The 25,422-nt window shown below is 51.0% G+C and overlaps 1 protein-coding gene across 5 annotated transcripts; it reads left to right on the top strand.

Moving 5' to 3' along the window:
• The first annotated feature begins 1,860 nt into the window (after positions 1 to 1,860).
• On the top strand, positions 1,861 to 25,270 carry Bid (BH3 interacting domain death agonist). 5 transcript variants are annotated; one of them, XM_039108323.2, is made up of 6 exons: positions 1,861 to 2,135; positions 15,742 to 15,806; positions 16,921 to 17,134; positions 21,111 to 21,250; positions 22,459 to 22,671; positions 23,947 to 25,270. In XM_039108323.2, exons 2-6 carry the CDS (start codon positions 15,795 to 15,797, stop codon positions 23,956 to 23,958), a joined length of 591 nt encoding a protein of 196 aa, XP_038964251.1. In that variant the 5' UTR covers positions 1,861 to 2,135; positions 15,742 to 15,794; the 3' UTR covers positions 23,959 to 25,270. The 5 variants fall into 5 exon arrangements, with proteins under 5 accessions (XP_038964251.1, XP_063142737.1, NP_073175.1 ...); NM_022684.2 differs by lacking the exon at positions 1,861 to 2,135 and adding an exon at positions 2,317 to 2,407 and having other exon boundaries at positions 23,947 to 24,257; XM_039108322.2 differs by lacking the exon at positions 1,861 to 2,135 and adding an exon at positions 2,354 to 2,489.
• Positions 25,271 to 25,422: the final 152 nt, after the last annotated feature.

The raw sequence follows: 25,422 nt of genomic DNA, 5'->3' as shown, positions 1-25,422 counted from the left end.
TGTAAGTTCTAGGACAGCCTGGTCTGCATAGCTAGTTTCAGGCCAGTCAGGGCTACATAGTGAGACAGTGTCTCAAACAATTTTTTTCTCATTATTTTCCTTTTTTTTTTTTCTTTTTTCTTTTTTTCGGAGCTGGGGACCGAACCCAGGGCCTTGTGCTTGCTAGGCAAGCGCTCTACCACTGAGCTAAATCCCCAACCCCTATTTTCCATTTTTAAATACAGATAATTCAGTTGGTATTTAAATTTTAAAATATTTATTTTGTTTTATTTTACATATATGAGTGTTTTGCCTGCATGTATGTGCACCACATGTGTGCCTGGTCCCCATAGAAGTCAGAAGAGGGGTCAGTCCCTTGGAACTGGAGTAACAGATTGTGATGGTTTGTATGTGCTCAGCCCAGAGAGTGGCACTTTTAGAAGGTGTAGCCCTGCTGGAGTAGAATTGCCACTGTGGGTGTGGGCTTTAAGACCCTCATCCTAGCTGCCTGGAAGTCAGTCTTCCATTGGCAGCCTTCAGATGAAGATGTAGAGCTCTCAGCTCCTCCTGCACCATGCCTGCCTGGATGCTGCCATGTTCCTGCCTTGATGATAATGGACTGAACCTCTGAACCTGTAAGCCCAGGCCCCAATAAAACGTCCTTATAGGAGTTGCCTTGGTCATGGTGTCTGTTCACAGCAGTAAAACCCTAACTAAGACACACAGATGGTTGTCAGCCACATGTGGGTGCTGGGTACTGCACCCAGACGGATGCTCTGTAAAGAGTGAGAAGTGCTTTTAACCAATGAGCCATCTCTCCAGCCTAACCCTGCTGTTAGTCAACAAACTCTTCCACTAGTGATTTCAACTGTAACCTTTATTCATCATAAAACTAGTGCCACCTTCCTTTAATAAGAATTGGAAAATATAAAGAGAAAAAGGAAACCCTGGGAGGATGGCTCAGTTTATAAAGTATTTCATATGCTTAAGAACGGGGTTTTGGGGGATGGAGAGGTGGCTCAGCAGTTAAGAGCACTGACTGCTCTTCCAGAGGTCCTGAGTTCAATTCCCAGCAATCACACGGTGGCTCACAACCATCTGTAATGAGATCTGGTGCCCACTTTTGGTGTGTCTGAAGACAGTTAAGTGTACTTATATATTAAATAAATAAATCTTTTTTTTAAAAAAGGAAGGACTTTGGAGCCCCTAGCACCCATGTAAAAACTAGGGTGCCGTGTGTATCTACAATCCCACTGTTGTTGGGGCAGGGAAGAAGCTTCCTGAAGCTCACTGGGCAGTCAGCCTAGGGAAATCACAGAGCTGTCCATGTTGGATCCATTCTCCTCACCCCATCAAAATAAATACGGTGGAGAGTGACCAAGGAAAACACTGACCTCTGGCTTAAATACGCCCGCGCATACACACACACACACACACACACACACACACACACACACGCAGGCACATACACGCAGGCACACACACACACAGACACACACGCACGCGCGCGGGCACATACACACACACACACGCAGGCACACACACACACGCGCACGCACGCACGCGCGCGGGCACACACACACACATACATGCAGGCACATACACGCAGGCACACACACACACAGAGACACACACGCACACGCGCGGGCACACACACACACACGCACGCAGGCACACACACACACACACACACAACACAACCATGTAATTTTTTGTCTTCTCAGATCCAATCTCTCTGCTCAGAAACAGCAATTCTCTTGGCTCTGTTTTTACTTCCACATACTTAGAGAAATTCACTTTCTTGTTTCTCTTTCACTTTTGTCACTGTCACATGAATGTCCTTCGGGGTAGTAGCTGACACTTAAGTATAAGCATTGGGACTTCTCTCGACATGGGAACTAGCTAGCAGTTTTGAGATTATCTGCTAGCCGCCCGGTTCTTCCCACATTCTCATCCTTGCTGGTTCTGTCCCTGACTGAGAAGCCCGCAATCCCCATCCCTGCCTCCCCCGCAAGTTTAAGAATTCTGCAAGCAGCTGTTTAGGAGAAACAATAGGAACTTCCCAGCATCTCTGATTCTAACTGGGCCACTAGTCTTAGTGTGCCAACCCTGCTATGTAGTACACCAAGACAATACCGAGGGGCCGGAATCATCAGGTATGACACCCACCCTCACGAGGGCGGGCAACCAGGCTTTGGGGACTCCGGGGAGCACAGGTTCCGGGTGTACCTTCCTGCCTGTCCCCCGTAGCGAGCTTATGGACCCTAGGGTTTCCGCAAACTGCAGCTAGCCGGAGGGCAGAGCATCCGGAGGGCGGGGCTGTCAGGGGGCGGGGCCAGACCGCTACCCGGCGAGCACGAGGAAAGGAAGGTGGGGTAGAGCTCGGGTCCAAGTGTCGGTCGGCAAACCTCTGCAGCGGCGTCTGCTGGTGAGTCTGCCTACCCTCCTGGGCGCCCCCTGGCCCACTGTTCCGCTCTGGGAGAAGAGGGATCGGCATGGAGCTCAGTTTGGTATTGTACTGATCCTTCGCGGCGGCGGCGGGGCTCTTGCGTCTTGGTGGAGGCGGGGTGGGGGCGCTGGCTGTAGGTTGCCACCACGGAGCTGTGGGCAAGCCACAGGAAGGCCTGGGGCGCGTGCCACTCGTGGTCCCCCACTTCGCTCGATCCTGGTCCACTTTGGGGCAGGCTTCCTGGTAGATCTCAGGATCCCTTCGGTCGCGTGCCAGTTTGCAGGTGCGCCCAGAGCTGGGAAGGCTGGCCCGAGGTCCTGCTGCGCTCCGTCTGCGCTCCACTGTGGCCAAAAATGAATAAGGGGCGGCTACAGCTCACAAATGGGCTCCTCAAAGGGCCTGGAACCCCAGATCTAAGGTACACAAACCTTGGAAGACACAGCGAAGGACACCTTTCCTACACCTGTGTGCCCTACTGTACGCACAGCTCACATTCACGCCTAAACTGTGAGGAAGTGGCTGCCCCCCTCCCCCCGCCGCATCTCCAGTACCCAAAATGGTTTGAAAATGTGCATAGACTGGCTGCTGATGTTTTTAAAAAAGTTTGCTGAATGGTTGGCTGAATAACCCTATAGGATTCTAGAAGAATCCCACAGCCTTCAGCCACCAAGTGTCTGGACCCACAGAGATTCACACATTCATTCATTCGTTCATTCATTCATTCATACCTTCATACATTCATTTATATATTCAACAAGTAAATGTGGAGTAGGGACGGGTCAGGGTGGAACTTTGCGGGTGGTTAGACGTTGGAAAGAAAACTCAGTAAAGGACCAGGTGTGGTTGAGTATGGGCCTGGACCTTCTAGGATGGGATTGGCCTTCATCTGATAAGTCTTAGATAAAGAATGAAGATAGCCTAAGGACCCAGGCCAGGGCTCCCCTACTTTCCCAGGCTTCTGCCTGGTGCCATAGCCAGGGTCGTTTGCCTTTCCTGGAAGACAGTCTTGAGGCTGGGTCTAGGATAACCTAGCAGTGGAAGGGAGCTGGGAGAAAACGCAAGAAGGACATGGACTATCCACACTCCATCTCCACCCAGCCAGGAGGCTTTGCAGTCCCTCTGGGTCCCCTGAGCCTTGGGCAGCAATACCCGGGACACACCCTGGCAGTCAGCACTGAGTGTTTCCTCAGGGGAATCTGATCCGATGTTGGGCAAGGCTTCAGAGACTTTAATACTTGAGTGTGCTGAGCTCTATGATAGGACAACGGGAGTGGGGGTGGGGCGTGGGGGGGTAGGAATTGTGCATATCCTGGCCTCTGCTGGCTCTCTTGCCTAGAGAGGAGGTTGACTTCTCACAACTGGGTTAGCAGGCATTTCGCACAGTAGGTACAGGTTCCTGAGGAGCAAGGCACTATCTCCTGACTGCTACGGTATGTGGGGTTGGGTACAGGCTTTGGTGATGGCAAATGAAGAAGAGGCTGGCTGGATGTGGCAGGCTCTGAAGAGATTTAGGTAGCCCCAAAGTGGCCAGGGTCCTGGGGCTCTGAAGGATGAATTGAAAGGGGGGGGGGTGCTGTTAGGGCAGTTCCTTGGGAGACTGGAGGAGGGGAGGGGATGCTCACAGCTTCAAGTCACCTGGTTCCTCTTATTTGCAAGAAAGAATAGCCTACCCTGGGGCCAAACAGTGCCGGGTGCCTGTACTCCGGAAGGAAGGCCTGATGACACAGCCTTTTAGGCCTTTCGAAGAGCAGCGCATGCTGTTCCTGCTGTCCCTTTGCTCTCTGGTGGGAAGTTGAGGGTTGGGGACCCACCTCTAGGCTGTGTTCAAGACCGAACAGCCACCCTCATCAGGGATGCAGTGAATCTGTTGGTTCCAAGGATGTGAGGAGGAAAACTGCCAGTCCCTAAGAAGCCCCTGCTGTGCGTCTGTGGTCATTGGACATTTGTTCTGTGGTTGTATCTCTGACCACCATTTGTTGGGCTGTGGCTTGTGGAGGGCAGCTAGTGTTTCTTTTTCTTTCTGGGCACCCTGCCTGGATGGCCACCCTCGCAGGCCGCATGAATCTTTCCCCATAGTCACAGGCCTGAAGGAGACAGCTAAATGGAAGCTGCAGGGTGGAGGGCAGCGACGGGCAGGTACTGGACACAGCCGTCTGTGCCTGATAAGCCCGCAGAGAGCTTTGTTTCTCTTCTCCAGTTTATTTTTTAAGGCAATATGATGCCCAGACTTGTCTCCAACTCCTACTCGACAGTACCTCCTTGCTGGGCTGTGTTGGTACAGCTTTAATGCAAGAACTCAAGAGGCAGAGGCCAGTGGGTTTGCTGAGTTCCAGCCAGGGCTGTACAGAGAAACCCTGTCTCAACAAACAAAAAAAGAGAACTTCCTGCCTCAGCCTCCTAAGTACTGGGACCACAGTGTGTACCGTTTATATTAATTAATTAAGCTCATTTCGTATTACCGTAATTAGGGACTAAATTTAGTCCCTTCTTCAGATAGGTAAACCGAACAGAGAGGGGCTAATTTACTTACCCAGGGTCTCAAAACCAGATTCGGAACTCGCAGTTTACCCGTGTACTACCTCATTCTCAGGCTGGGCTCTGCTTCCCAGGGGAGGTGGATCCCTGGAGCCCAATAGACCTCGGGGGTGAGGAACAGAGAGGATGCCTGCGGTGTTCCTTGGTTTTGTTTTTTGTTTTTGTTTTGTTTTGTTTTGTTTTTTTTCTGGTACTAGGGAAAACCCAGGGCTTAGTGTGGGCCACGTGTGCCCTCTGCCACTGAGTCAGACATGCACAACCCCTTCCTGTGGACTCTTCCCCCTGGCAGCTAGAGAGAGACAGGGCAGCCCATTGTATGAGCGGGGAAGCTGCAGCTTTAGTGCCAGGGACCTTCGCGGTGGGGTTTCCCCCAGGAACCATCCTGGCAGATCACAGCTTCTCCCGTTCAGTGCTTCTTACTCTCTTACTCTTCTCCTCGGCTTTCGCTGGTCCGAACCGGGATATTTCTGACAAAGGGGTAGTAGTATCTACCCTGAGCTAAATGAGCTGAGAGGGCAACCATTTCTAGAGGTGCTGCCATCTTGAAAATTGAATTCTCAGTTGGCTTTATGGGTGTTTGTCCTCAGGGACATGCTAGCCTTCAAAAAACAAACAAACAAACAAACAAATAAAACCAACTGTAATCAAGCAAACAGAAAACAGAGGAAAAGTACTTTGCACTCGCTCTCTGTCTCTGTCTGTCTGTCTCTCTCTCCCCCCCTCCCCCTCCCCCTCTCCCCCTCCCCCCTTATCTCCCTCCCTCCCTCTCCCTGTCCCTCTTCTTACCTCCCTCCTTACCTCCCTCCCTCTCCCTCTCCCTGTCCCTGTCCCTCCCCCTCTCCCCTCCCTCCCCCTCCCCCTCTCCCTCTCTCTGTATAGTTGGTGTCCTGTCTTCCTCAGTCACTCTCTTCTTTTTTGTGTGTGTGCAGGACTCTTCCCTCACTGGTTTAGTAAGACCCGCTGGCCAGTGGGGTCGAGGGGTACTTCAGTCTCTGCCTCCCTGGCACTCAGATTCTAGGCTCAGACCACTACACCTGGCTTTTGCACGGTACTGTTGATCCCAACTCAGACACGTATGCTTATATAGGCCTGCAGTCTATGGACCGGGCCATTTCCTAGCCCTGGTTTGCTTTAAGTTACCCTTCCACCTCAGTGATGCAAACAGACATTAGTAGATACTTAGGAGCCGGGTGTTTCCCCTCCTGAACAAGCCTAAGAAGAGCAGTGAGCTTTCTGGCATTAGGCCTGGAAGGGTGTGGATGGCTAAGCCCTGGCCAGGACTGGGCTATGTGGAAGAAGGCAGTCAACTGTAGAGAGAGGTTGCCCATCTGTGTGTCATGGGACACAGTACAGATGCTTTTATTGCAAACCTTCCTGCATGGTTTCTCAAGTCTGGAGGGATCTCCTGGCCTATAGAGTCTACCCCCACGGCAATGGCTGCAACTAGGGCAGGTCTATACTGCGTTAGGCCAGTGTTATCTCCTTCTGTGACAAACCTTCTTTGTTTTCGGTTGTTTTGTTTTGTTTTGTTTTGTTTTGTTTTGTTTTGTTTTATGAGGCAGGGTCTCACGTATGCCAGTCTGGTTTTCAACTCACTTTATAGCTAAGGCTGGCCTCAAACACACGATTCTCCTGCTTCCAGCTCCCCAGGTGCCGGATTACAGGAACCAAACCTTTCTTCAGAGGCAGTGAAAGAACAGCGCTAAAGCTCGGGTGTGCGAGATTCCAGCGTGTCTGATCAAGAGCTCTTGGCTGTAGGCTTTTACCCGAGCCAGCAGTAATGGTCCTGTGTCCCTCGTCTGTATTTAGTTTCCTAACTGCTGTGTACATACATGTTTCTCCTACAGTGGGGCTGTTCCTAATGAGCCTATCAGTAATTGAAAAAGATCGCAGGTAGAAAAGGCATCAGTGCACCTACGTACACTAAGTTACCTCAGCCCACATTGTGTGTCCTCAGAACAGATAGCTTGTCTTCCAAGGGGTGTGTGACAGGGGACAAAGGGACCTTGGAACTCACCAGAGCCACCCTGCTCTATGTGAGGACATAGGAAACCTTTGCCTGGGTTTCTGTGGGACTTCCTAACAGGCTTTCCTTACCCGTCTTGGAAAGGTGAATTGGGATAGGTGACACCATCTGGAAAAGGCCTCAGGGAGCCCACCATGCCTCTTCAGTCTGGCATGTTGCTATCTTATACCATAGACCTTTCTTTCCTTGATTCTAGACAAGGCTAGGCAAGTTTCTGGCCAGGACATGGCCTTGTTTTTCTTTGAGTATCTTCTAGAAACTAGGGAGACCACACCACAAAGCCCTTACTGGACCGACAGTTGGGTGTGTGCCTCCAGGAGCACATCTCATCAGGCAAGGTGACTGCTGTCCTGTCTCTCTGATGTAGGCTGTTGTCCCTTTAACAAATGAGGAAAGGTGGCTATTCTCTAGGGTGTGGAGGACAGGAAATTGCTGTTACCCAATGCAGGCCCATTGCCAGCTCTGCCCTCCAAGCGTGGTGCAGACAGTCCAGTCCTCCTTGATTGTATTCTCTGCTGGGCTAGGTACCCCCAGTCCCTCTGTGGTTAAGCTAAAAAAAGAAAAAAGAAAGAAAGAAAAAGGGAGAGTAAAGCATTGGGGCGGGGTGGGAAGAAGGAGAAGGCACGCTAACATTGCAGTGTGGCCTCTGAGACATCTGTCTGCGCCCCTGTTGGCTCACCCTAGGACATCTGACTCCCTTTCTGCTAGCCCTCTTGTCCCACCCAATACTTAGATCTTTTAGAAGCCTAGGTCCTGGGTAGGAAGGGACAGCAGGGGACCGTATCTTATAGGCCTCAAACACCCAAGACAGCCAACTTCTGAGGGCCTAGTGAGGCCACAGTGATGGGACAGATATGACATGGGACACAGGCTCTTTTCCATTCAACCCTTCAGCTAGAGTTACTTTTTCCCCCCACGCTAGTAGGTAAATGCAGGAACTTCTGCCTGGTGAGCAGTTGCTGTGCCATGAGCTCTTGTTCTTAAAACTGTAGTATTGCTGGTGTGATGGTTCAAGTCTGCAATGCCAGCACTCGGGAGGCCAGGGCAGGAGAAGGAGAACAAGTCTCGAAGCAGGCTTGGGCTCCGTAGTAAGAACTTGTCTCAGAAGCACAAGTAAGGGGCAGAAGGCCAGTAGAATGGCAGAGGACTTCAGTCCCCAGCACGGCAAAAGCCAGGCGCAGTGGTTGGCATCTGTAGCCCCAGCACTTGGACAGTGGGGGCGGGAGGATACGAAGGGAAGATCATTCTTGCCTGCGTATCAAGTTCTAGGCCAGCCTGAGGTCCTGGCTAGGCACTCTACTGGCTGGGCTGGGCTATGTGTGTGGCTGTTGGCTTGTACCGCTTTCAAACCCGGTGCCCACGGAGGCCAGAAGACGGTGTTGAATCCCCTGGAACTAGAGTTACAGCCATGAGGGTTCTGGGAAATGAACCCAGGCCCTCTGGAGGAGCAGCCAGGGCTTTTACCAACTGAGGCATTTTCCCAGCCCATATTCATTCTTATTCTTATTAAGGGTAGTGTATTCCATTGTGGGACCTACAGCAGCGTGCCTCTGGAGGTCAGACTTGCTGACTTCAGTTCTCCCTTTCCCCGGCGTGAGTCCTAGGGCTTCAAGTGACACGGGCAGGCTTGGTGCTCCATTCCTTTAGCTGTCACATCATCATCCCGCCAGCCACTTACATACTCTTCTACCTGTTCTTTGTCAAATACTTGGTAGACGTTTCTCTCCCCAGGTCGGATTTGAACTCACTCCTGCTTTAGCGTCCTGGGTGTTGAGATTACAGATATGACACTCCATGCCCCACTCCGTTTCATCTTCTCACGCAGTGTCTTTTGAATCATAAAAGTTTTCAAGGGACTGGGGATTTAGCTCAGTGGTAGAGCGCTTGCCTAGGAAGCGCAAGGCCCTGGGTTCGGTTCCCAGCTCCGAAAAAAAGAACCAAAAAAAAAAAAAAGTTTTCAAACTTGAAGACCTAAGTTGTTTTTTGTTTTTTGTTGGTTTTGTTACTTGTGCCTCTGCACTATGTCTAAGATATGGCCTAATGCAAGGTAATCGAGACGTCCTCTCATGTTCTCGTCTTAAGGCTTTTATTTTATAAGTTACGTGTATGGGTGTTTTGACTGCATGGCTGTGTACTGTGTGTGTGTCTGGTACCCCCAGAGGCCCAGAAAAGGATCTCCTGAGACTGGAGTTACACTTGTGAGCTGTCCTGTGGATCCTGGGAATGAAACCCAGGTCCTCTGGAAAGGTGGCCAGGGCTCTCAACTGCTCAGCCGTCTACTCTCCAGCCTCCTGTGTTTTCTTTAGAGTGTTACAGGTTACCTCTTACACTTAGGCCTGCCTTTTTTTTTTTTTTCTTTTAAGAATTTGTTATTCAAAGCCAGGCGTAGTAGTACACCAGCTCTAATCCCAGCATTCAGAAGACAGAGGCAGGTGGATCTCTATTGGAGGCTAGCCTGGTCTATGTAGTAAGTTTGAGGACAGTCAGACAGAGCTACATAGTGAGACCCTGTCTCAAAAAAAAAATTATTATTCCGGTGAGAGAGATAATGACTTAGTGTTTAAGTCATTAAAGTGTCTGCTCTTCCTGAAGACTCTTTCAGAGGACTTGTGTGATTCCTGACATCCACATAGGGGCTCACCACCCTCTGCAACTCCAGATCCAGAGTCATCTCCATGAGCACCAGACACATGTGCAGTGGACAGAGATGCATGCAGGCAAAACACCATATACACAAAAGAAAAATAAGATAATTCGTTATCAATGAACCTTTCTGCATAGCTTCAGGTCACTCTCTGGGGCCTCTAACGCCCTGAATCCTTTCAGCTTTTCTGCCGAACTTGGCTTTCACCAGGACAGACTGCTTACGGAGTGTGTTAGGACTCCAGGGAAGCCTGGTTGTGTCACCTCATGACTGGAGCAGTGCAGCCTTGTTTGTGGCATCGTTGGGCCGTGTCTGCCCTCTGACAGTTGGGCTCAGTTCCTCTTAGGTAGGAACTCAGAACAACTTTGTCAGAGTGACCTGGCTCTGTCTGAGAAAGCTGATCCTCTGGTGATGCCCTGACCTAATGTGTCTGCACTTACTCATGCCGCTGTGGTACCCTGGGCAATATGTTCATGGCTAATGTATTTTTTTTAATTTATGTTTGTGTATGTATTTCCCCTTTTTGTATGTCTGTGTACCACTGTGCCCGTGGTGGCCAGAAGGAGTCAGATGTCCTGTAACTGGCATTACAAACAGTTACAGGTCACCATATGAGCTGGGAATTGAACCTAGGTCCTTTGGAAGAGCAGCTAGTGCTCTTAACGTCTGAGTCCTCTCTGCAGCCCTCATGGAATCCATTTTTAGAGTCTTTCGTATGACATCTGGCAGGGGTAGGAATCCATGCCTTGCTAGGGGATCATTTTTTGTCCTCGTGTCCTTGGCTAAAATGCCATTCTTAGGGGTTGGGGATTTAGCTCAGTGGTAGAGCGCTTGCCTAGCAAGCACAAGGCCCTGGGTTCGGTCCCCAGCTCCGAAAAAAAGAAAAGAAAAAAAAAAACATTAAAATGCCGTTCTTTCCCTGTTGGTGGCCCGGAGTCAGTGGCCAACAAGCTCGATGACTACTGCTTTCTGTTTCTTGACCAGGCCTGCACTGTCATGACTTAGCGCTGTGGTAAGGTTTGAAACCAGGAAGTGCAAGTCTGTCCACTTTGTTCCTTTTCAATATTGGCTCTTTTCGAAAATGTCCTCTGCACTCATATGAATTTAGGACTTGTTTGTTACCTTACAGCTGTAGTAGTTTTTTATAGGAATTGTATGGAGTCTGCAGATCCCGTGGGGAGTACTGTCTCTTCTAGTCCCTGACAGGCGGTTGCCTTCCATTTTTCTCCCAACAACCTTTGCAGTTTTCATCTAGTGTCCATGCCTAACGCTTGCATTACATTATATTCCTAATAATTTTTAAATGTCTCGTGTATTAATTTTGTCCACAGCACTGGGATTGATCTCAAGCCCTTGGTAGATGTGCGCCCTCCTGAAGAGCTGCAGGCCAGGTCTTAGGATTTTTCTCTCGCTAAGCACCACAATAATCGTTTAATTTTATTTTGGGTTATTAGTAGTGTATAGGAAGACAGCCCAGGGGGGACTTACTCTCTGCTACCTTGTTTTCCTCATGCATTAGTTCCTGTGGCTTTTTTTTAGTGAATTCCTTGGGTGCTGCGTGTGAGGTCATGTCAGATCAGTGAGTTCAAGGACTTCCAGAAGATTCTACTGTGCAGCCAGGCCTGAAAATTGCCAAGGAAGCTGGGCAACACAGCACCTAGGGCCTGGGAGGTAGCACCAAGAGGAATAGCACTTGCTGGCCGTGTGCCTGGTACCCCTGCCCACCATGGAGTTTGTCTTGGCCTACGACTGGAACACGACAAAGAGGCCTCTTTGCTGGCACATCAGGGATTTGGTTTTGTGGTCCTAACGCCTGTTCATCTCTGTTGAGAGATAGAGAGTGGGAGCAAGAGAGCACGTCTGGTTGCTGGACTGCTTTCTCCGAGCTCAGTCGAACTGTTCTGTGTCCAAGGTGAAGAGCAGATCTGTTCTCTGGCCCTGTGAGTTTGGGTCTCTCTGTCCTGCCTCTGTCCGTATTCATGTGTGTCAGATCTCCTTGTAGGGTAAGCCTGCAGGCCGTTTTCTTGATTGGTGACTGATGTGGGAGGGTCTAGCTTACCCACAGACAGTGTCACTCCTGGGCAGGTGGCCCTGAGTTCTGTAAGAGAGCAGGCTGAGCAAGCCATGGAGCAAACCAGTAAGCAGCCTCCTCCATGGCCTCAGCATCAGCCCCTACCTCTAGATTCCAGCCTTGACTTCCTTCAGGGAGGAGGTGTGACCTGGGAGTTGTTAGGCTGAAATATGTACGTTTCTCCCCAAGTTGTTTTTAGTCATGTGTTTTATTACAACAGAAAGTAAACTAAAACACACCTCCCCCTCCCCTTCTAGTCCCTCCCCCTCTACCCCTCCCCCCACGGTGACTCCACCCACCCACACACAGGGAACAGGGCCTTGAGGATTCTAGACGGCCTTGCCTTGTATTTATTTTGAGACAAGGCCTTAGACAGTTAGGCCAGCCTTGAGCTCGTGATGCTCCTGCCTCAGCATCACCGTGTTTGTTCTTGACCTTCGGTTTAGGCTGAAGCTGGTGCCGGAGCCTCTGGGGCTGTGGTTGAGAAGGGCCTTTGCCTCCTGTGTGAATGTGAGAAGGTCCTTTGGCCATGGGGGCTTAGGCTCTGGAGTCTCAGGCTGAAGCAGCGCTCGCTGGATGAGACGTTTATACAAATGCAACATTCTTAGGATTTTTTTTTAAAAAATTGTGCTTCTACGTTTGGAGGAAGAATGAAAAAATTGGAATTATGTCAGTACACTAGGTGTTTTAGCTGAGCACGGGCTCTCACCCAGGTCCTCCGAGAAAGCCACCACCCGTTCGCGGTGACTCGGGTAGCAGGGTAGCTTTTGCTACTGCTTGTTGACTTTATTGTGCTCTTGGCCTTTTAGACATTGGGGGTGGGGGTGGGGACAAAGCTCACTGCTTGTGAAACAGTCAGAGTTTGTGTCATTAATGGATAACCAAGTCTATTCTCGTGCCCATATGACCCTGTGCTAACTGGGTGTCCTGCTACCAAGTGCTTCTGACAACCCCTGATGTTTCTTGTTTCCAAAATTGGGCTCGAGATTTAGAAAACAAATAACTTTATTTGCTTATTTATATTTTGCATGCTGGAAATGGAACGCTCGGGCCTCACTCACCAGGCGGGTGTTCTGCAGTCAAGCTATGTTCCCAGCCCTCTCGGCACCCTAAAGTCGTGGTTGGGCAACCCCGGAAAACCTCACATGTGGTCATTTATATTATAAAAAGGGAAAATGAGAGAGGCGGGGAGAGATGGATACTGGAAACTGAACTCACGTCCTCTGGTAGGATACCCAGAGCACCTAACCACTGAGCCATCTCTCCAACACCTGAGAGAGAGAGAGAGAGAGAGAGAGAGAGAGAGAGAGAGAGAGAGAGAGTGCACATTACACACGGAAGCCAGAATAGAACATCAGATCCCCCTGGAGCTGGAGTTACACATGGTTGTGAACCTCCTGACGTGGGTCTGGAAAAAGAACTTGTGCCCTCTGGAAGACCAGGAAGCATTCCTAACGGCCAAACCATCTCGCCAGTCTCCAACCAGTCCCTTAAGAAATACTTTTTGTTCAGGTGTCAAGGGTCTAGCCTGGGGACACAGGCACGGCTGAAGCACTGAGCTGCACACCCACAGTTGGGTATTATAACCATTTTGCCCTTTAGGTTATTGATAGGCTGCAGGGTACAGATACTAATGCAAGCATTTGTCCACAGACCTTTGTCCAGGGATGCGGTTACCGCCTTACAGCTGCCGTCAGTCTTCCGTGTGTCTATAAATTCTTTTGTTTCTTATCATCTGTGCATGTGGTTCTTCAACACTTGGGTTTTATTTATTTATCTACTTATTTATTTGTCTGTTTATTTTTATGGAGACAAGGTATGGGGAAGCCCAGCCTGGCTTCCAGCTCACGGTGTAGAAGAGGCTGGCCTTGAACTTCTGACCCTCTCTTGCTCTGCTTCCTGGGTGCTGCAGTTACAGGTACCATTATACGGGGCAGCCCGGCCTTTGCATGTGAGGCAGGCGCTCTACCGACAGGGCTACATCTCAAGCACTTTGAGCGGTTTTAGCATGGTGCCTTGCTTTTCTTACTAGGTAATGGGTTAAATATTTAGCATATGTTTGTTTAAAAAGATGGGAAACAACTTCTCCTGGTTACTTCTTGACATTCATCAACCCTAAGCCTGGGAGGCTTCTTCTTCTCTAGATCTCGTCTTGGTGGCATTCTCGGGGCTGCTGTGTAGCCCCTGGCACCTTGGACAATGATGAGTGAATGACTGGGTGCTTAGAGGAGATTATGACTATGTCCGTGAAATTCAGAGTTTTCAGCTACTTCAGGCATTTGGCTTCTGTGGTATAAGAGAAACCCTAGGAGGGTGAGGTGGAGTCTGAGTAGGTCTGACCCACATCCCTCTGGCCAGAAACAGCTCTCCCTTCCCAAGACGCCACCTGGTGGCTTCTGGAAGAAGTGGCCTCTGCTGTGGCCGAGATTGGCAGCCATGACAGTGATTGACAGCTAGGACCACCATGAGGTGATTGCACAGTGCCCTCACACCCGTGTCTAATAATTCTGGGTGTAATGAGAAATGCCAAGCAAGGCGGTGTTTTTATTTTATTTTATTTTATTTTATTTATTTATTTATTTATTTTTTTGGTTCTTTTTTTCGGAGCTGGGGACCGAACCCAGGGCCTTGCGCTTCCTAGGTAAGCGCTCTACCACTGAGCTAAATCCCCAGCCCCGGTGTTTTTTACTCATCACTGTGTGTATAGGAGGGAGTCAGGCCATGGGTATGGAGGTCAGAGGGGCCTGGCGTCGGTTCCCCTTTGACCTTTCACATTGTTCCGGGGTGGACCTCAGGACAGCCGGCTTGCTGGCAGGCACATTCACCCGCTCTCTTGCCTGCTTCTGGTTTTAGCTTTTTGAGGGCCCTCCACACTATTTTCAAAAGCAGGCATACTAATTTGCATTCTCAGTAACAGTATATACGGTGAATGGATATACTTTTTTTTTAACCATGCGACAAAACCTTTATTAACATTTTAAACAGAGGTTCAGCTATTACTGAAACTCTGTTGGGGCTAAGGGGGCAGGTTTCAAGACAGGGTTTCTCTGCCTAGTCCTGGCTGTCTTGGGACTTGGTTTGCAGCCCAGGCTAGCCGAAAACTCAAGGATCCGCCTGCTTCTGCCTCCGGGTACTGGAATTAAAGGTGTGCACCGCCAAGCCTGGCTGCACTGAAACTTAAAATTTCTAAATTTAAATGCACAGATGGTTTTAGTGTAGAGTAATACCATTAGTGCCTACCGGAAACTCAGTGGAAGACCAGGTGCAGGCCTGAGTCTTTCTGGATCAAAGAGAGCACAGTGGTCTTTCAGCCGCTTGTCTGCAAAGACGAGCCTCTGCCAGTTGGGCAGGAGGTGCCCTCCTAATCCTGGGTCTTGGCTTTCACGTTCTCTATGGTGTCAGGGGGCTCTGCCTCCAGGGTCAGGGCCTTTACAAAGATTCGAATCTTCACTTGTTAACGAAGGGATCAAAGTGCAAAAGTTCAAAGCCCATCAGAGCACCTAGATGTAAGAGCCTCTCTCTGCACTGGACAAAGCCGCCCTGGGCATCTTCAGTGCAGTTCTTAAATAAATGACTTTGGTCCAGTCAGTCGTGGTAGAGCGGAAGACTTGAATGACAGGCACATTTTACCAGCCAGGCTGTCTTGCCGGCTCAAAATGATTATATCTTCTTCCCATTAAGTTGGAATACATACTGTGTGCTCCGCCTCGTCCTGCGGGTAGAAAGAGGAAGTGGTTGGTGGTTTGGGAGACCTGTGATCCTGGTGTGAGTAGAAGCTTGGTCAGGTTTACTGGAAGCAAAGCTGAGTTCTGCAGAAGTGGCCCAGGGATGCCCAGTTCAGTGCCCGCTGAGGCTTCAAGGAGGAAGACTGCAGAGCTGACTCACTGGGCTGCCGCTCTCTGCTCTGCGGAGAGCCAGTGCTGGTGGGTGGGTGTGGCTCAGCTGCAGATGTGACAGCGTCCTGTGTCCCCATGGGGCCCCACAGAGGCATCGCTTCCGGGAGCAGCCACCCACACTGTGTGTCTATCCTCTTGCAGGTGGTTCCCTGGACTCTGTGAGCCAGCGGTGGTTGGAGCTACACGCCTGCGTCATGGACTCTGAGGTTAGACTCTGGCGTCTTCTCATCTTGTTCTTCCTGGGTGTCCCTGTTAACGACGCAACCCGACCCCTCGCTTGGCCGGTCCGCCAAGATGCGCCTCAGATATCCAACAGAATTCACTCCATTGGCATCTGATAGGGACGTGGTACAGAATGGGGACATCCTTCCAGAAAAATGGAATGGCGTGACCGTCAGCCTGGCGGACATAGAACACATGTCTGCCACGTGTCGCAGCACAGAGGCTGGACAGAAAAGATCTGGAAGGCTGCCCCAGTCAGGGGCTGAGCTGGGTGCTGGCAATAGTGCTCTCTAGCCTGCTGACGTCTCCTGCTGCCCTGTAGGGCCCCTAGAGAGTGGGTCGCTCCTGTGCCCCTCCTCCCCAGTAGCCTTGCCTTCGGGGGAGGAAAGCTGGGACACAGAAGTTAGGTGGTATCTGGCTGAGACCACAGCGTAATGCTGACATTTTCTCTTCCATCTCGGCATTTGACATGCCCGCCCCACGTCAGAGCTTGTTATCTTATTGTAGGTGTCTCTGACTTTCTGAGGGTTTTTTTTTTTAATGGTAAAATAATATAGTTAGTATTATTATAACTATTGAGTGCACAGTTGAGGGACATTAAGTGAAGCAGGTTTCATTTCTAAGTTTTGTTGTCCTGCAGGCCTCATGGTGCAGGTGTTGCTATGCAACCCCCAGGGCTGCTTTTGGTCACACCATAGATCTAGCAGAGAGGCCGGTGAACGAGACCATTCCTGCTGCCTCCGCCTTAGAGTTTATCGAGCACCCGTGCAATCAGGCTCAGTCCTGTACATAAACATGGATGCGACTGAAGTGATGGCATTTGCCTGGTGCCCCGGAGGCAGTGTCCCTGGGACCTTTCCCTCAAAGCAGCCTCCCCTGTGGGTGTCTTCAGGAGGGTTCTCTAGAAGGTGGCCAGATGACCCACGGTGTCTTCTGCTGGACAGCATGCCACAGACTATTTCTCTGCCCATAGGCCTCTGACTAAGGCTTTCGGATTCTCGGAGTTATTGGTTCTCACAGGCCAGTGGGGCTCGGGTCCAACTGTGCCCTGACCCAGGCTCCTGTGAGCCTTCCTGACCGACTCCCTTTTCACCTTAGGTCAGCAATGGCTCAGGCCTGGGGGCTGAGCACATCACAAACCTGCTGGTGTTCGGCTTTCTCCGAAACAATGACCGTGATTTCCACCAAGAGCTGGAGGTACTGGGGCAGGAGCTGCCCGTGCAGGTTTACCTGGAGGGGGACCGTGAAGACGAGCTGCAGACAGATGGCAGCCGGGCTAGCCGCTCCTTCTATCATGGAAGAATAGAGCCAGGTAGGTCCTGGTCTTGTGCACCTCGTGCCAAACGAAGGCTCTGCTGACTCCTAAAGGCCTCGAGGGTCTTTGGGGTTCAGTCTCTCCCCTTATATTGGCAGGTTCTTGTGTGTGCGCCTGTCACGTGACTCCTGTCCTGTGATCTCTGCTTGATTGCCCCCCAGTACTGTCCAGCTCACCACCTCCTGTATCGGGACAACTAATTAGACAGCTCTTCCTCTGGATGAGTTCTAAGTTCAGGCCTGGAGCAATATTAAAACGTGTTTGTTTGGGTTGGGGATTTAGCTCAGTGGTAGAGCGCTGGCCTAGGAAGCGCAAGGCCCTGGGTTCGGTCCCCAGCTCCGGAAAAAAAGAACCAAAAAAAAAAAAAGTGTTTGTTTGTTTTTTTAACATATGTCCCAAACAGTTATAATACAGCCAAAGACTGGAAACCGGTTGTCTAGTTTGGGTTTCATTGCTATGACCCAGGCAACTTTTATAAAGAACAACATTTAACTGAGGCTGGTTTACAAGTTCGGTCCATTAATATCATGGCAGGAAGCATGGCGGCGTTCAGGCAGACGTGGTGCTGGGAGAGGAGCTGAGAGCTCTGTGTCTTGATCCAACTGCAGCCAGGAGAGACCGCCTTACAGACAGCTAGGAGGAGGGTCTCAAAGGCCACTCCCACAGTGACACACTTCCTCCAACAAGGATACATCTCCTAACAGTGCCACTCTCTGGGCCAAGCATATTCAAATCACCACGCTGGTCGCGATGTTATAAACCAGGGGTGCCACCAGCTTCAGCTTGTGGAGTTTTGGAAAGTAGCGAGACAGAGTCCTTCATCCTTCCATTCAGATCTGGGAGGTCCAGGACATTGCTGGTCCCCGGAGGGGGACACTCAGCAGCCCCACTGCACCCTGTGTGGGCTAGGTGAACTCTCAATCCCGTGAAAACTCCTGCCGTTAGAGTCGTTTTTGCCTCCTGTGTGAAACTGTCACACATGGAACTTGCTATTACCTAAAGAGATGACCCGAGTGCTGAAATATTCTGAGCCTCATTTCCAGATAAGGAAACTGAGGCATAGCAGGGAGACATAGCTAACTTCGGATCAAACTGCCCATGCTTCGGGAGCAAGACTCAACCGAGCTAAGCCTGTGTCACTCCCTGACCTGAGCCCTGGCCGTCTTTCAGCCTCGGTTCTGACGTCCCCTGCTCCCCTGCTGTGTTTGCAGCAGCTGAACAGTCTGGGGTGCTCCGGGTGCTCAGAGTGCTGTGGGCGGCATGCAAGATGGCACCACATGAGGAGTTCTTCAGAGTGTGCAGGCCTGGGGCTCTGCTACTTGAGCTGGAGAATGATTTTTTTTTAAATGCATGTCTGTCTGTCTGTCTGCCTGTCTATGGGGGAATGCACATACCCTAGCATGTGTATGGAATGAGAGTTGGTGATTTCCTTCCACCATGTGTGTTCTGGGGCTCAAACTGAGGTTGTCAGACTTGGCAGCAGGTGCATCCGAGTCATCTCCATGGTCCTCAAGTGATTTCGAAGCCTCCAGGACCTCTGAGGCCTTCCGATCTTGTGGGCCAGGGGCTGGGGGTGCAAGTCTGAGACAGGCAGTGCTTTGCTTTTCTAAGGCCTGGGGTTTGTCACTAGCAAGCAAGCAAGCTAACAAACAGCTAAGCAGTCTTCAAAGCCAGACTTGGTACCTGGTTCCAAGTCCTGCTCCGGGGCACAGGGGCTTCACTGCCCTCTGGTGGTTGTGAGGGAGACTAGCAACTAGTTTAGCTTTTCTTTTTTAAATTATTTTTTTCCCCTGCCTAATTAATGTTTTTCTGAGACAGGGCCTCGCTGTGTTACCCTGCCTAGCCTGAAACTTGTTGCATAGACCGGGCTAATCCTGAACTCCCAGAGCTCTGCCTGCTTCTGCCAAGCATGGTTCATTTTTTAAGTGCCCTGAGGAGGTATCTTGGGTAGGCTGGGGTGTGCGGCTGTTCTCCACAAGCCAGCTTTCACCACAGACTGTCTTCGAATCCCACCAGTGAGCCATCTGGCGAGGCCAACGCTGAAGAGAAGCACCAGGCAGTCCAGGAAAGGCTGAGGGAGTACGGGGGGCAGGAGAGGGTCTGGCCACGTGCAGGTGTCACTCGTCCCGCGCTGTGCCCACCTCTTTCTGCGTCAGTCCATGCCTTTGACTTCAAGGCCTGGCTTAAGTCAGGGTGTCCGTGGAGGTGACCGTGGGGCTGCTGAGGCTTCATAGACAACTGATCAGACTTGGAAGCAGGGCAGCTGTGACTTCAGCGAGTGAGCGAGCAGCGAAGTGTACCTGGAGCACTGGAAGAGTAGTGGAACTAAGTCATGGGGAACCGGAAGCCACTTAGTCACCTGTCACCTAAGCAGAAGAGAGTAAGCCTTGCTGAGAGTGGGTGGCCTGGTGGCCATGTGCCAGGCATCGACTGAGGGGCTGGAGTACCGCTGAGTGCTAGGACGATTGCCCCACTAGTCTGAGGCTGGGTCACTCTGCATTAAAGCTGCAGTGACACGGGCAGGACACAGGACAGAAGGCCCTCCTCCCCTCACTGCTAGTACCTTGGGCCTCTAGCCACTTCCATAAAGTGAGTCCCTCAGGATCCACCTCACCATAGCCTCTTCCTGGTTCTGAGGTACAGGGCAGGAGAGCTGGTCAGCCTGCATTGTGAGGTTCTGTTTGACTGAGGGAGGGAGCATGTCCCTGTCAGGATAAATAGGAAGCCATAGGGAAGTTACAAACCAAAACTAGTGATATTTGTTGAGTACTTTTTAGGAACTACGTCCAAATCTGCTCATTCATTCATTCATTTATTCATTCGTGCAACTACTTCCTGGGCACCAACTGCACACCAGTCACACCTAGTTCTTAAGTGTTGGGTACCTGACAGTAAACCAAGAGATTTTAAAACTAGTTTTTTGAATGCTGGAGAGATGGCCCATGATTAAGAGAGCACTTGTTGGGGTTGGGGATTTAGCTCGGTGGTAGAGCGCTTACCTAGCAAGCCCCAGGCCCTGGGTTCAGTCCCCAGCTCTGAAGAGAGCACTTGTTGCTCTTCAAAGGACCCAGGTTCAATTCCCTCATGTACATGGTGGCTCACAACCCTTGTAACTTTAGTTCCAGGGATCCTGCACCTTCCTCCGACTTACGTGGCTAATAGGCACACAGGTGGTACACAGATGTACACGCAGACAAAACACTCATACACATAAGATGCACTGATCTAAACAGAATTCCAGTTTCTCAGACGCTTACATCCAAGCAGCCCTGTCAGACAGGAGGAATAGGTAAACAGGTGTATAGTAAGTGCCAGAAAGAGAAAGAAAGGGGGGCAGAGGGGGCGGGGGAGGGGACAGAGATGATGACACTGCAAGCTCCAGACCATAGGGAGGTGCAGGCCGCATAAGGAAGCTGCAGAAGGGACAGTGTGAGAGGAGACAGGGCAGGCAGTCCCAGGCAGTCTACCAACAGGGTGTAGATGGGGTGTAGACAGGGTGTAGCCTTGGACACCTACAGAGTGAGTGGACTGGGAGGAGGGGAAGGATGTGTGGTCTCCAGATGCAGCAGAGCAGACACTGAGTTGTCACTGACTGCAAGACCCCTTCCCTAGTGCCAGGCTGGTGGCTGGCTCACCTCAGGGAATGCCACGGCTCAGGGATGCCACGACTCAGGGGTGCCACGGCTTAGGGGTGCCACGACTCAGGGGTGCCACGGCCCAGGGGTGCCACGGCCCAGGGGCGCCACGGCTCAGGGTTAGGGTTAGGGGTGCCACGGCTCAGGGGTGCCACGGCTCAGCCCCCCTCCCACCCCCCGCAGCAGCAAGCATGTGATATAGGACAGGCCTGCTTCTCCAGCCAGGGTATGCTTCTCAGGCCTCCCCTGGGTGAGGCCCTGCATGGTCCTCACTGGGCGTGAGGCTGTCAACAGAGCCATTGCTGAGTCTTGTTTCTGTTCGCTGCCTAAACATTCAGATTCTGAAAGTCAGGATGAAGTCATCCACAACATTGCCAGGCATCTCGCCCAAGCAGGTGATGAACTGGACCACAGCATCCAGCCCACACTGGTGAGACAACTGGCCGCACAGTTCATGAACGGCAGCCTCTCGGAGGAAGTAAGTGCACGACTCTGGTCTGTGAGCTCCTCTTCTAGGACACTTGGGAAGTGGGGGAGGGGGACGCATTTCCCTTTGTTGAACCAGAGTCTTTCCCAGAAAGTGAATCCTGCCCTTGACTGCCCATCAGCATGGTCTTCCCAAAGGAATTAGATGGGTGAGATTTAGGATCCCTTAAGTCGGAGTACAGTGCTTAGGGAGACAGGCCTCAGAAAGATCCTCGAAGTGCCTGATCCATACAGAAAGACTCAGTCTTCTGTTGTGGAGAACTCAACGTCTTTCCCCGGGGTGACATGCTCACCTGCTCGGCTGTGTGGCTTTAGTCTGCACATGGAAACTGACACTGACACCTCTTGCTGGGGTGTGTGAGGACATCAGAGCCCCTAGAGCTGTGAAGGACCCAAAGCTTGTTCCTCAGCACCGGGTCCTTCCTAAAGCAGAGAGAGAGAGGCAGGGGGGGGGGAGGGAGGGAGGGAGAGAGGGAGAGGGAGAGAGAGAGGGAGAGAGGGGGGGGGAGAGAGAGAGAGAAGAGGAGGAGGGGAGAGGAGACGAGAGGAGACGAGAGGAGAGGAGAGGAGAGGAGAGGAGAGGAGAGGAGAGGAGAGGAGAAGGGAGGAGAGGGAACAAGAACCAAATCCTGGGGCTATGAGGTACTTGCCTGTGGAGGGGATGGAGGAGGGAGATTTTGTTCTTAGGACTTCCACCAGCTGAAACCATGGCTGCCTTCACCATCTAGATTCACTGTGCCTCCACACAGCTGTCTGTGCCAGCACTCTACCTGCCACTCTCCAGCCGCTGTCATAAACATAGAAACACCCGTGAACAGCCTTGGGTTCCTCCTATGGGGTAGATTTTTTACTTTCTCTACATTTTTGTTTTATTTTGTTGAGACAGTTTCTCTGTGTGACCCTGCTGTCTTGGAACCAGGCTGACTCTGAATTCAGAAATCAGCCTTACTTTGCCTCCCGAGTGCTGGTATTAAAGGCGTGCACTCCCCTCTCCGCTTTTTAAAAAGATTTATTTTAAAGTTATGTGTCTGTGCGCACCTCACGTGTGAGTACAGCGCATACTTGCCAGGTACATGTGTGTGTAGACATCAGAGCCCCTAGAGCTGGAGTTAGAGGCCCTCGTGAAAGGCTGCTTCCTCCTCTGACCTGGTCAGTCTCTCTGAAGGAGAGCACCAGTAAACTGTCTTCTTTAATGTGCAGGACAAAAGGAACTGCCTGGCCAAAGCCCTCGACGAGGTGAAGACATCCTTCCCTAGGGACATGGAGAATGACAAGGCCATGCTGATAATGACCATGCTGTTGGCCAAAAAAGTGGCCAGTCATGCACCATCTCTGCTCCGTGACGTCTTCCGCACGACCGTGAACTTTATTAACCAGAACCTATTCTCCTACGTGAGGGACTTGGTTAGAAATGTAAGGATGAGTGACGCCAGCCCCTGCCTGCTTGCCTACCCTATTCTAACCCAGCAGAGCCTCTGCTGAAGTCCCTCTGCCCCTTCTTCCCCTCCTGACCAACGGCAGACCGTTTAGAGGAGAGGTGAGGCTGTTCACGCTGCTGGTGGCAGCCAAGCAAGCTGGGGAGACGTGGAGCGTTTAGACAGATGACCAAGGGCTCAGCAACCTTGGGCTACTCTTTGCTGTCACAAACCTAAGTGTGTGCGGTGTGCACATAGAAGCCAGAGGTCATTATTAGGTGTCTTTTTATCTCCCTCTACCCATCTGGAACTTGCTGTTGAGGCTAAACGAGCTGGCCAAGCAAGCCCTGGGCTTCCACCGCCTCCCTTCCCTTCCATCACTGGGGTAGCAGTTGTGTATTTGCTCTACCTGAATGTATGCCTGTGTGCCTGTGTGCCTGTGTGCCTGATGCCTGATGCCAGAAGAGGGTGCTGGATCCTCTGGGACTGGAGTCGTAAGTGGTTGCGAGCTGCTGTATGGGTGCTTGGAATCTGAACTCAGCTCTTCAGGCCTTCATAGATCTTTCTGGGCCATCTTCACAGCCCCAGGTACTATGCGTAATCAACACACTTGTGTGTCTGTGTGTGGGAGCATGTGTGCCACAGCACACACGTCAGAGGTGTGGTTCTCTCCTTCCACTGCGTGGGTCTTGGGGATTGAACTCAGGTCAGCAGGCTTGGTAATATAAGCCTTTACCCAGTGAGCCATCCCATTGGCTCATAAATTTTTTTTTCTTTTTTTCGGAGCTGGGGACCGAACCCAGGGCCTTGCGCTTGCTAGGCGGCTCATAAATTCTTTAGACCTGTGCTTCCCAAGGATGGTGGATTAGGTCAGACTCTCCAGTAGAGTCTTAGCTCTGGTTACGCAAACCCAAGTGGAAGCCGGGTGGAGATAACTGATCTCCACTCGCGCTTCCGGATGTTTGGGATTTTAGAACATGTCAGAAACATTACCCAGGAGTCCCCCTTTGAGGGAGGGGGTTGTTTGTTCATTCTGGGGGGAATAAACACGGTCCAAGATGGCAATGGAATGCAAGCCAATCCTCCTGCCTCAGCATCCTAAGTGCTGGGATGGGACTACAGGTGCGCGCCCCCATGGCTGGGCGAGCAGCACAGGGGACAGGTCTCTGCATGCTAGGCGGGCACTGTTGTCTGAGCCACAGCCAGAGCCTGGTGTCTGTGTTCTAAAGCACTGTGTCCCACAAGGAGACTGACTCTGCTGCTCCTTTCCTAGGAGATGGACTGAGGGTGCCTGCAGAAGCCCGACTGGCTGAACCCCGATACGGCAAGAATTGTGAAGCTGCCTCCAACGGAACTGTGACTGTGTAAAAGACACTGGAGTGAAGCCAGGTCCCAGAGAACAGCCGCGTCTCCCTATTTCCAGGTGGTGGGAATCCCAAGGGTGACTCACCTAACATTTCTACACTCGGCTTGAGTGTACCTGAAGGGCTGACGGCAGCTCTGGCATCCATGCCACGTACCTTGGTCTTACGGCTGTATGGGTTCCCACTTGGAAATTAAACCTACAAGCAGGCTGTGAGGCAGAAAAGCGATTTGTAATGTGACGTGACTGTGAGAAGCAGCTCTGGAACTCCGTCTTCACCATGCAGGCGGGCTTCTCTGAGGAGAACGGTGCTAGGAGTGTGACGTCCACCCAGCCTAGTGGACACCCCAGTGCTCACAAGGCCACTACCTGCCTTTGTAAAAGCTGAATGGCTCTTCTCAAATCGTGGGAAGCCCAACCACCCCACTCCACCTTGCCCAGGGCTTTAGCTGTTCCAGGGGTCAGCTGTTTTCTCAAGACTTCTATCCCAGTGAAAACAAACTGAATTGGGCATACGACTTGTCTGTGTGAGGTCAGCTGTTATCGTCAAGCTCTTACTAGGGAATGCAAAGAACTGACAGCCTAGTGTCAAGGCAGAAGGAACAGAAGAGATCTGAAACAGCCAGTAATCCAAACAACAAAAGGTGGCTTCCAGTCACGTCCCACACTCTGTCTTGGTTGTAAAGCAAAGTTGCCATTCTTTCCCCAGGTCTAACATCACAGAAGATTCTGTGTATCAAAGCCAAGTGTCCCCTTCACTTTTATCTACAAGGTCTCTCTGTATCCTCAAAGGTGGGGTCAGTCTTCTGCCAAACTTTTCTAAAGCTGGGGTTGTAGTTACGAGCACCTCAGCCTGCAAGTAGTCTAGGTTTGACCTCGTCCCAGTCATGGCGGCTGTAATGGCTTGGGTGTATCCTGTAACCTGGTGGGTTTTTCTTTAGTGACATGATCTTTGTGTGGGTATAATTGAGAAATTATTTTAATTCAGAGAATATCTTTCATTCTGTTCTAAAAATGTGTGAATTGCTTAAGTGATAGAAATTTGATTATTGAGCTGGAGAGATGGCTCAGTGGTGCCGACTGCTCTTCCAGAGGTCCTGAGTTCAATTCCCAGCAACCACATGGTGGCTCACAACCATCTGTAATGGGATCCGATGCCCTCTTCTGGTGTGTCTGAAGACAGCTACAGTGTTCTCATCATACATTAATAAATAAATCTTTTTAAAAAAGTAAAGTGTTTCTTCAGAATAAAAGGTTCTTCTCTTAAAAGACGTTGGGAGAGCTGTATCTCGAAACGAGCTTGACATCACGTCAGGCTGCATCACTCGGTAAGCACGGCTGTTTGGGGTCACACGTCCTAGGGCTGGCTTTTCTCCAGGGACTTCA

Source organism: Rattus norvegicus, chromosome 4 (genome assembly GCF_036323735.1).
Source record: "Rattus norvegicus strain BN/NHsdMcwi chromosome 4, GRCr8, whole genome shotgun sequence".
In the NCBI taxonomy this organism is placed as follows: domain Eukaryota; kingdom Metazoa; phylum Chordata; class Mammalia; order Rodentia; family Muridae; genus Rattus; species Rattus norvegicus.
The sequence above is the reverse complement of the archived record's forward strand: the minus strand, read 5'-3'. Positions and strand labels throughout refer to the sequence as shown.

Excerpts from the sequence above, each read along its gene's own strand:
- Bid (XM_063286667.1), top strand. Across the intron at positions 17,135-21,110 it reads TCATGGAAGAATAGAGCCAG|ATTCTGAAAGTCAGGATGAA; the intron begins GTAGGTCCTGGT and ends CTAAACATTCAG. Across the intron at positions 21,251-22,458 it reads ACGGCAGCCTCTCGGAGGAA|GACAAAAGGAACTGCCTGGC; the intron begins GTAAGTGCACGA and ends TTTAATGTGCAG.